The 12,124-nt window shown below is 41.4% G+C and overlaps 1 protein-coding gene across 1 annotated transcript in view; it reads left to right on the top strand.

The window, feature by feature from the left end:
- STXBP5L (syntaxin binding protein 5L) overlaps positions 1–12,124 on the top strand; it is a 1,741,945-nt gene that overhangs the window by 644,418 nt on the left and 1,085,403 nt on the right. The window contains exon 5 of the mRNA XM_078656640.1: positions 8,074–8,208. Coding sequence (XP_078512766.1) covers positions 8,074–8,208 — 135 coding nt within the window. The remainder of the gene's footprint in view (positions 1–8,073; positions 8,209–12,124) is intronic.

Below are 12,124 nucleotides of genomic sequence, written 5' to 3'. Positions count from 1 at the left end.
TGGGCAGGTGTTGAAGGCTCATACTGAGTGTATAATCATCTACACAACCTATCGCTTTGGTTTCAAAACATTTAGGGCATATTTACATGAAACTGACGCATCTGTAGAGACCCGTCAGTTTCCCTGCGCCAGCCTGCGAAACCCTTGTGCCAACATGGATGCGCTGTATTTACAATGCGGTGCACCATGGCGCATGTTTTGACAGATGCGTCAGAAATTCTGACGCATTTGTTGGAGCAAAAGTCACGCATGCTGGAGTCATGTTGCAAGCACGACGCAACTCCAGCAATGCATGTTGAAGCCTATCTCTCACTACACTGCGTCACATCTTACGTCTCCTTCAAGCAGGCGTATGGTTTTGACGCAGTGGCTTCCTAGAAGTGGCGCAGTGAAATCTTGTAGATTCACTGCGCCACTTTTACGAGGTTTTTCTGTGTGGGAACGCCCACCCTGCATACATTATATCTGATGCAGGTATAATGTAATGCAGGGCTTTACAACGTAACGCATTTCCCTAGATGCATCACATTGTAAACTGGCCACATTTTTTACGTCGTCGCGGCACCACAAAAGTGACTCAATGGCAGTGCAAAAGTGTTGCAAGGGGCTTGTGAATCCGCACCTTAATGTTTTAAAGAGTTAAGAGAGTTATCAAACAAGGAATGCACTGACTCTATATCACTATAATATTGGATGATAAAAACAGCCAACTGGACCCTGTTTCCCGGCGCCCTGCTGCTTCCATGTGGTGGTACAGAGAACCATCAAATATTGCAGTTGATTGAGGGGAGCAGGCTTTTTTGTCCAGCCAGTAAGACAGTTAAAGTCCCCCTCCACTCGGGAGAGGATGGTCGCCAAGGCAGCCACGACCCACGACCCGTGCAGGTAAGAGTGGTTGGGCGTATGGGGGGGGGGGGGGGGGAGTTTTAACAGACAGTGATGAGGGAAAATTATTTATTGAATTTTATATCGTGGTCATCTGTCGAATTCCCCCACCCCACTCGGCCCCACGGCTCTTACCTGCACCTACCACTCCTGCCCCCAGGTACTCCCAACTCAGTTGGGGTTCCTGATATAACCATCCTTGTACCTCGGTAACACCACTGAGACTCCCTGGGCCCTCACATGGGCAAAGCAGCTGGGGCTTTTTGGCCCAGGCTACATTTTTGTGACCCTCCTTTCTGTTATAAAACGTATTTAAAAAACAAAAAGCAGGCCTGACATATTCCTTTATGATGCAGCTAACGTGGCCTTATTACTCGGTGGAGTCAAATGCTGTGTTTTTTAATCAGGATGAGGAACTCCAAGGGTTTAATATTAGAAAGGGACCTCGTAAAATCTTTTGCCCCCTGGGCTCAAGAAAGCTTTGGCCGCTTGGGTACGAGGACAAGCAGAAAACTGATTTGCAGCTTTTTCCCATACACCACTTGTTTGCAATATAATATCTTTGTCAGTTAACCTCTGACTACCTGTGAAAATTGTGTCAGGAGCTGTCTTTCTGTGTGTTCTTTACATTAAGAAGACATTTTATTGCATCCTGCCTTATCTCTGAATGAATCTACATCAAGTTTAGCATGCTCACGCGCCAGTCCTAATATTTTATGGAGGACTGGGAGTCTGAAGGCGATGAATGTGTGGGTTTCACCTACAATTGTAAACAAATAAGTCCACTGTATATAGATATACATTGCACTGCTTTATAGCGACTTAACAAGTCTGCAGAAGCAACAGGATTAGGGGCCTCGTTATGATGACAGTGGGGTCGCCACCAACAACCCGTCTGTAGCAGTCCCACCGCCATTGGAACCATGATATCTGCCCGCCGTATTACCATGGCAGGCCGGTAGATGGTGGTCAGAAAGATGGCCGCCATGCATCCGACGGACTCCTTGAGCCCGCTGGTGCATCAGAGAGGAATCATATCCCTACTACGGTGGCGGTGCCTTATGATGCCCCTTTCCACCCGCCTTTACAGGTGGGTAACAGACCATGAAAAGGCAGGTGGAAAGGGACTTTGGGGGCCCGTAGTGGGACCTCTTCCCCCTGGCCCTAAGCTGTAGGTTTTGGGGGCACTGCATGGTGCCTGCCACATGGTGCAGGGATATGACATGTGTCCCAGTTTTTCATTGCAGCGGGTGCTGCAGCCAGCAGCACCTGCAACAATGCAAAAGATGGCAAAACACACAAGATGATGGATGGGGGTGAATGCTTTGCCATTGTGCAATATTCCGCCCATCATCTTGTGTGTTTTGCTGTTCACCCTATGTGGGAAGGGTATGCGCAGACGTGGGTCTCGTGCTCACTGCGCCACTGGAGTCAAGCTATCCTGGCTGATGACGGCTGATAGCCAGAAACCGGTCCTAAGATGCTTGATTCCGGTCCAGGGAAGACATGGCTTGGCAGTTCGCGCTGGACTGTTCCCATGAGGCACAGGGTCAAGACTGATAACGATGAATTAAACACAGATCTGTGACTGGGGGTGAATGCTTTGCAATTGTGCAACATTCCGTCCATCATCTTATGGGTTTTACAATGCAAAAGATAGGCATTGCGACCGCTGTGGTGGCGGTCGCATTGTAATGCCTCTGTCTGGACCATCGACAGCCTGTCGGGCGGCCCTGCTTACTTCATCCTACTCAGCCCCTTATAGCTTTTAATGTCGCATCAGTGTGTGTTGGCTGGTGTATTTACTTTACTGACATGATGATATTTTCATTGCTGGTTTATGACTTTTTGTTTAGTAAACAGACCCTGTTTGAATCCTATATTTTATTTATCTTCACACCGGCTAAGGGTATTCACTAATCACCCTTGTAAGTCATTTGTTTTTCTTTGCTGCACCACAAATGCTAGCCCATAGTCAGATGTGTCTACTATGCAATAATTTGTTGTTTATAACTTTTAACCATAAACTTCATGTTCTGTCTCATTTTTCAGACACTCTTCTTTGAGAGTGCTGTTTAATGCCACTAATGCACTCTTTTAAACACCCAACTTTCATACTATAGTAGCTCAACCGGTTACTTCATTATGGTATTTTCTTTCTAGAACAGTTGGAAGTTGCACACACAAAGTCGCACGCCCATCACCACACACCCCTAACAAAAAGCTAGACTTATTAGCTTTACCAGTGCGTTTTTAAATAAAGGTGAGATCAATTGGCTTTGCCAGTGGTTGTTCTTTTTGCCCCTGCGGTCCCTTTGCAATTTTCCGTTTACAGATTCCTTTGATGAACCTATTTTCACATAGGGCCCCAAACTGCAAATCAGGTATGCTCTAAATTTAGATTCCCCTGATGTACCCTAGGACGAGCATGACCCTAAACTAGGCTCTCCCACCCTTTAGACGCAGGTGGCGCCATTTATATATTATATCATCATGGTGTAGTAGTTGTTGCTAATGGTGACTCATACTGGTCTGCAAGTGAAATATCAGGTCTAGTGGCCATGGAAAACAGACCCACCCCCTTTATGTTTTTATTGGATCTGGATTTTCAGAAACATTAGGCCACATGTATTAAGTAGGATTTTCCGATTACCAAGGACCAGATGTAGGTCGCCCAATACCGGTCGGTAACGGCCGAAATTACCGAATTTCGGCAGTTACCGACCGGTATTGGGTTTTCGAGATGTAGGTGGCATTTTTTAAGGATTCTGTATTTTACCGAATCGGTAATTTAAGAATTCGGTAAAATACCGAATTCTTTACATACTGATTCGGTAAATTACCGAATCCAGGATGTAGGAAGCACTCAAGTTAGTGCATTCCTCAGTTAAGGATTCGTTATTTACCACCAACTAGAAGTTGGTGGTAAATAATGAAAACCTTTGAAAAAGCATTTTTTTGCTTTTCCAACAGTGCCATGTTGCAGACATACATGCCCTTACGGCATGTATGTCTGCAACATGTGCACCCATGCACAATTGAGGGGTGCAACAGGGTGTCAAAGTGACACCCTGCCACCCTTCAATGTTTCCCTCAATTACCGAATCGGTATTTACCGATTCAGTAATTGACATTCATTCCTATGGGCCTCCAGGCCCAGGCAATAGTTTTTTTAGATCGCGATTTCCGTTGCCACACAGATTTGATAGTGTGTTAGATCACGATTTCTGTCGCACACAGATTTTATAGTGTTTTTAGATAATGATTTTTGTTGCCACACAGATTTTATCGTGTTTTTAGATCGCGATTTCTGTTGCCACAAAGATTATATAGTGTTTTTAGATCGCGATTTCCGTTGCCACACAGATTTGATAGTGTGTTAGATCATGATTTCGGTTGCACACATATTTTATAGTGTTTTTATATCACAATTTCTGTTGTCACACAGATTTTATAGTGTTTTTAGATCCCAATTTCTGTTGCCAAACAGATTTGATAGTGTGTTAGATCATGATTTCTGTCCCCCACAGATTATATAGTGTTTTTAGATCGCGATTTCCGTTGCCACACAGGTTTGATAGTGTGTTAGATCATGATTTTGGTTGCACACATATTTTATAGTGTTTTTATATCACGATTTCCATTGCCACACAGATTTTATAGTGTTTTTAGATCCCAATTTCTGTTGCCAAACAGATTTGATAGTGTGTTAGATCATGATTTCTGTCCCCCACAGATTTTATAGTGTTTTTAGATAATGATTTCTGTTGCCACAAATATTCTACAGTGCTTTTAGATCGCAATTTCTGTTGCCACACAGATTTTATAGTGTTTTTAGATCGCAATTTCTGTTGCCACACAGATTTGATAGTGTGTTAGATCATGATTTCGGTTGCACACATATTTTATAGTGTTTTTATATCACAATTTCTGTTGTCACACAGATTTTATAGTGTTTTTAGATCGCAATTTCTGTTTCCACACAGATTTGATAGTGTGTTAGATGACGATTTCTGTTGCACACAGATTTTGAAGTGTTTTTAGAAAATGATTTCTGTTGCCACACAGATTTTATCGTGTTTTTAAACCGCAATTTCTGTTGCCACAAAGATTATATAGTATTTTTAGATCGCAATTTCCAATGCCACAAGATTTTATGGTGTTTTTAGATCGCAATCTTCATTGCCACACAGATTTTATAGTGTTTTTAGATCGCAATTTCTGTTGCCACACAGATTTGATAGTGTGTTAGATCATGATTTCTGTCGCCCACAGATTTTATAGTGTTTTTAGATAATGATTTCTGTTGCCATACAGATTTTATTGTGTTTTTAGATCGCGATTTCTGCTGCCACAAAGATTCCATAGTGCTTTTAGATCACAATTTCCGTTGCCACACAGATTTTATATTGTTTTTAGATCGCAATTTTTGTTGCCACACAGATTTGATTCTGTGTTAGATCATGATTTCAGTTGCACACATATTTTATAGTGTTTTTAGATCACGATTTCTGTTGCCACTCAGATTTTATAGTGTTTTTAGATCGCAATTTCTGTTTCCACACAGATTTGATAGTGTGTTAGATGACGATTTCTGTTGCACACAGATTTTGAAGTGTTTTTAGAAAATGATTTCTGTTGCCACACAGATTTTATCGTGTTTTTAAACCGCAATTTCTGTTGCCACAAAGATTATATAGTATTTTTAGATCGCAATTTCCAATGCCACAAGATTTTATGGTGTTTTTAGATCGCAATTTTCATTGCCACACAGATTTTATAGTGTTTTTAGATCGCAATTTCTGTTGCCACACAGATTTGATAGTGTGTTAGATCATGATTTCTGTCGCCCACAGATTTTATAGTGTTTTTAGATAATGATTTCTGTTGCCATACAGATTTTATTGTGTTTTTAGATCGCGATTTCTGCTGCCACAAAGATTCCATAGTGCTTTTAGATCACAATTTCCGTTGCCACACAGATTTTATATTGTTTTTAGATCGCAATTTTTGTTGCCACACAGATTTGATTCTGTGTTAGATCATGATTTCAGTTGCACACATATTTTATAGTGTTTTTAGATCACGATTTCTGTTGCCACTCAGATTTTATAGTGTTTTTGGATCGCAATTTTTGTTGCCACACAGATTTGATAGTCTGTTAGATCATGATTTCTGTTGCCACCCAGATTTTATAGTGTTTTTAGATCACGATTTCTGTTGCCACACAGATTTTATAGTATATTTAGATCACGATTTCTGTTGCCACACAGATTTTATAGTATACTTATATTGTTCATTCTGTTCTACATAGATGTACTCAATGTAGAGTAGCTTTTGTTTCTTGTAATTGTTATCAAATGATGTGGGGTGCTTTCTTAAACGGGAAACATTATTTACCACATGGTCAAAACCACACATTACCTTTACCAACCATTCATTACCACGCATGACTTTGCCACAAATATACCTTTACCACACATGTGTTTACAGCAAGTTAGCATAAATACTATGCATTGTAAAGGCATGCCTAGTAAAGCCATATGCGTGGTGAAGATTAACGTGGTAAAGGCATGCGTGGTAAGGCATTTGCCTGGTAATAGATGCGGTATAAATGCGTGCATGGTTCTGTCATACATCCTTCTTAAATCAGCTGTATTTTAACGCAAATGTATGCATTTATAACTGTTATGTGTACACTGTTTATTTGGTCTTTTTGATGCATACTTTCATGATTGTCTTTGACTGTCGAATAAACAATATTGTTGATGATGACTGCTCGCTTGTAAAATAATAACCTTCAAATGCAAGTCTTGCCACCGTGTTTTACCACCTAATTATGATAATCTGAAAAGTGTACCAATCTAAATGGGAGAATATGCTTAGAAAATGAGTTGCTGTAAAGTGAAGACGGCTTATTAATAGATGTTCGCTTCCCTGTTGCAAATGTAGAATCTCTTCCCCGCTCCCCCCGTCTTGTCCCTGAAGACCATCCTCCTGAGTGAAATTTAAACTGCTGCCTGTCTCTCAGCTGTGAAGGATTCAAGTGATTAGGTTAATGTTGTAGGCCCTTCAAATCCCCCGTGAAGGTTCTATTCTTAGACTTCATTCTAATATAAATATTGTCAACCAAATTGCCCGGTTCATTCATCATCGTTATCGGAATGGTTGTATGTTGCCACTGGCGATGCCCTCTGGAGATCCTTGCAGAACAACGCCCCACTGCCTTCAGTGCCTGTAATGCGGAGATAAATGCAGCGATGAGTGAGCCTCAATTCTCTGCTTGACTGCCCCATCTTCCTGCAGACCCATCAGATTCAAGCGCTCTGATGGGCCCAACTATAGCAATCACCGCTGCGGTTCTTACGTAGCATCTGATTAAGATGGGATTGCGATTGAAAGCGCCAAAGGAGGGATAGACCTCGTCCAGGTCAAGCATTCATGATTCCTGATCCTAGGAATGTTCACCGAGGGAAGGTCACCATCGCACACATGTTGTGACCTTCTTGCGGTGTGCTCCCTGCTTGCCTACATCTTTTACTCCAACCTTCCCTCTCCTTGTGTCATTCCTTCTTTTCTTTTTGAGACTTTTTGTCACTCTTCTGTGGGGGCAGAGTACCTTACTGTGAAGGCGGGCCAGGACCTGGAACAGAGACAAGAATGGCCTAGTGGCCTGCCCCCAATGGGTTGCTCACCACTCTGCCTCAGCCTGCATGTGTGTTTTTATGAAAGTGTCTCCACCAACCTAGTTTCTTTCCATGGCTCCCATGCTCCCAGCTAGCTCAGAGCTATTTTATTTTGTTTTAACCTTGGTGGTCCCTATCCCCCACTTCTCTTAGCCACTGTGTTTTGCACTGCTTACACCCTTTACCCCAGCCACCCCAACGCTGTATATTATCTTGGTGTGGTGCAGACGGCCATGGAGAAGGCATTGGCAAATTAATGGACACCACTGATTCTCAAAAGAATATTCATAGGAATAATTTGCATGCAATGGATTTGAATGGAGAATATTTATGTATACTGTGGTTATGCTTAAAAGATGGGGTGGTGGGGCCCTATGAGATGTGAACAACGTATCCCTCATTAAAGAGCCAATCCGATGTGTCCCGCAGCAGTTGAAAACTGATGGTGACCTATCTCTGTGCCACAGGTTGTTGAAAAGCATCCTTCTTTTTTCTCTTCCAGCATCACTTCCTGCCACCTTCCCTTCCAGAGTAAATGGCTGTACGTTGGAACGGAGAGAGGAAACACGCACATTGTAAATATCGAGTCCTTTATTCTCTCAGGATATGTCATCATGTGGAACAAGGCAATAGAACTGTAAGTGCCCATTCTTGGTTTGCAAGAAATGTGTCAGGCTCTTTGTTGTGGTTCTCTGTTCTCTAAAATGATACACATTTGTATTCTCCAGCAAGAGACTTTGCCCAGATTCTAAACTCACGATTATTCCAAGTTGCCAGGCTATACCTCGAAAACTCAAAAATGTGTAACTTTAAATTTCAGTATTTTAACCAAATCGTTTTTTCACCTTCCACCTTTAAAATGAGAAATCTAAGAAATAAGAACCCTAACTTCTGGGATGAACAATTTATGGCTTTTCATTGAGAAAGGGAAGCAGTGAGAACACATATTAATTTTTACCTAAAATATTCTCCAAATGTTGTGCCAGATCTTGCTGTCCATCTCTCAGTTGAGCTGCTGCTGGATCTGAGATTTTCCAGTTTGGTGGTGCAGGAACATAAGACATTAGAAGTAAAGAGAGATATCTTGTATTACCTCATGAGAACCAGGGCCTGGGTGTTCTATGAACCTATTGGTCTCTAATACAGTGAATATTTGAGGAGAAACAAATTATATCTGGTGGATCATCGAATACATAATGCTGTGCTACCAGAAGCTAACAGGGTTCTTCCCCGTTGCTCAGGAGCTCACTGAGTTGAAGCGGCATCCCTCTTGACCTAAGTATGTTGAGATACTACTTGGAAGTCTGGTCACAGTTTTTGTGCCACTGATCTCCAACAATCCAATGCAAAGGCTGATGCTCAAGTGTATCAGGGATCCCTCAGAAATCTGTTTATACCGGAGATTTAAATAGCCACATCCTGAAAGGTAAAACCACTGCTGTGAAGTCCATTTGAAGACTATTAACCTGTTCAAAAACCCTTGCTGGAGAAGGAAGGGGCACCTACCTGTGATAAAGGCTCTCTAGCTCTAGTTTCCACTTTCAGATCAGAACCAATGCTTCCTTTCCCCCCTCATCTGAGGTTGGCTATCTATGTAATGAAAGAACACTGGACAGGAAATCAGTTCTTTGTTGCCATACTCTATAAGCTGAAGTAGGTTCCTGTCACCCTAGGCAGAAATGTAAATGACCTGACATTGATTGCTCTGGATGCTACAGTTCTAAAGTGCTTTTAATAGCCTTATTATTCTCAGATGTATTTTTCAAAAGGGAAAGGAGTGTCAAGGATTTGCTAAAATAATTTCGATTTTAAGGATAAAGATGTGTGTGCCTGCCACTGTAAATTATTCTGATGTTATAAATCTGGAGTGCATCCCTCAACTGGAGAGCTGTTGTGTGGGCGAGCGACTTTGATATTTAAGTCTGAAGCCCAGTGATGGCCACTGAGCCTATGGTATCCTACGGCTAGAGAGAAAGAAAGACAAACACTTGTGATTTGGGGATCATGTCATCCCTACTATGAATCCTTGATTAGGAATCAAAAGCTATAAACATGTTCACAACATTGTATGTGTCATCACATTACCTTGCTCATGGTTACCTGGTGGGCTAGATCATCATTTTGTATTGTCACTCAAGCTATTTTGACCTTAGACCCACACTATAGAGAAGTAAAACCCAGCAAAGTTGTGTTTAAACTCATTGCTTATGCAGATGATTATCCAAGTGATATTGATCCAGTCTCAAATGTATTGATTGCTTTTTCTTGGCGGGAGATTTATGTGTGACAAAATCTGATTATGGCACTCTGGTGAAATCTGTGTCTTGACAAGTTTGCATCGCTAAAATGTCAGGTTGAATGACTATGATATCAGGAGTATATTATTGGATGCACCTATTATTTTTTTTTTTCAAGATTGTTTTACAAACCTAGAAGCAGTAGGTTTGAACATGTAACACTTATGTCTTTCATATTTCCTTCTGTGATGAAAGCCTGTAATTTGGATATTTTTATGGTAAAATTATTGCCCCAAATATGGAGAAAAGCAAATGTCGTGATAAATCAAAGAATAAAATCAGCTTTGATTCATTATGCTAGAACCAGGCAGGTTACTTGAACTCAAACACTATTGAAAAAGATATTATTATGGGTTTGGAAATGATCTTGGTATTGGGATGATTCTTCTGGGTCCACCACTTATGAACCACTCCTCGGAGCAGTAGCCATTACTACATGTTCCGGTTGATAAAAGTTAGTTTGGCTAACATAGTTTGATTCCAGACCACGATTTTGGTGCCTTGTTCTTGCTCCAATTAACATTCATTTTTGCAAACTCAATTGAAAGCCAGATTTCCTTTGAAGAAAGAAAGTTTTCATGAGAAAATCGTGTTGGGATCACAGTTTAGACCAAAACAGAGAAAGAGGAAAGCAGTGAGTAAATCGGATATGTTTTCTGTCAGTGCTCAGCTGACATCCACAGTGTCATTGGCAGAGAACATTGTGTTTCTCACTCAAATCTGGATGTCCTTCCCTGCCCAGCCCTGAAGCTGAATGCAACCAAAACAGAAGTGTTCCGATCATCAAAGTTACCAATACCACATATTCAGACATGCTTCTGTGACGTGATCCTCGACGTCTTCTCCAGACTCCGTGGGGCATATTATCAAGCCCACGATAAAAGCGTTAGCGACTTTTTAAAGTCGCTAACGCATTTTTTTATTATCGCACTATTCTCAATACGTCTCTAACCGGAGTTAGAGACGTATTCTTGTCTTCATCTATTGCCCTCGCGCTGGGGGCGATAGATAATGCTAATGGGATGCAGGGTGGGCGTTCCCACGTCCAACCACATGTAGAATGTGGTTGGAGGTGGTAAGACACTATTATCAAGGCAGGCGTTGGGAGAAGATTGCAGGTCTCCCAACGCCTGCTTTGATCAGGTGTTATAAATTACAAATATTTGCCTATGCCTCCGAGCTAATTATGGTACTCACAAATTCATGTACGAGTAAACAATAGTTTATTAGTTTACCCAAACAACACTTTATGTTTTTCAATTAGTAATCAGTTCGTAAAAAGATATTCAAAAAAGCAGAACAGACACTGCTATCAACTTCATGTCTTAGCCATACACACTTTAGAGAAAAAAAAATTTTGTGCATATATACAGTGAAACAACAAATAAATGACGTTTTAACATAAAATGACAAAAAACATATACCGTGAATACATTTATCAGGTGTTAGGCATTGTTAACATGGGGTGTGGATCATAAAGCTGAATCCACCCCCCCCATATTATCAAGGCACACATTGGCACGTGACAACAACGCTTGTTTTCACGCGCTAATGTTTCCTATTGCCGACTATCGCCGAATTTAATATCGCCTACGTGTTGTGCATTGATAATAACGCGCTATCACGGCGATAAAATCCGACGATAGCTAGTGATAGGGAAATGTGCGAAGTGCGTTTTCTAACGCACATCTTGATAATATGCCCCCAAGTCCCTCACCAAACATGATCAAGAACCACACATTCAGACTGCTTCTGCAATATGATAGTTTAAATCTTCTTCTGACTCTAGATCCCTCACAAAAGATGATCAATAACTCCACATTTAGATCTACTTCTGTAAGTTGATCCTCAAAGGCTTCTCCAGACTCCAGATCGCTCACTTAACATGATCAAGAACCACACATTTAGACTGCTTCTGTAAGCTGATCCTTGGAGGCTCTGTCAAGCTCCAGAACCCTCAGCAACGATTATCAATAACCACATATTCAAGCCTGTGTCTGTAATGTAAGCTTTGGGGCTTTTTCAAGCTCCTTATAGCATATCCCAAAACATCCCTGACTCCCTAGTAGAAGTCTATTTTACGGTAATAGGGATGAAAGATCAACTTACATTGTCTCACCTTTTCACTATGTGTGTGTATGTTGGTGTGTGTGTGCAAGCAAGACTGAGGGGCCAATTATGATGTCAGTCAGAAAGCCTCCAACCGCTAGTCAGAAGCATTTATTCCAGATGGTTTACGGCCGTAACACAAGCTTT

This window comes from Lissotriton helveticus, chromosome 8 (genome assembly GCF_964261635.1).
Source record: "Lissotriton helveticus chromosome 8, aLisHel1.1, whole genome shotgun sequence".
In the NCBI taxonomy this organism is placed as follows: Eukaryota; Metazoa; Chordata; class Amphibia; order Caudata; family Salamandridae; genus Lissotriton; species Lissotriton helveticus.
Note: the sequence above shows the minus strand (reverse complement) of the source record. Positions and strands in the feature narration are given on the sequence as shown.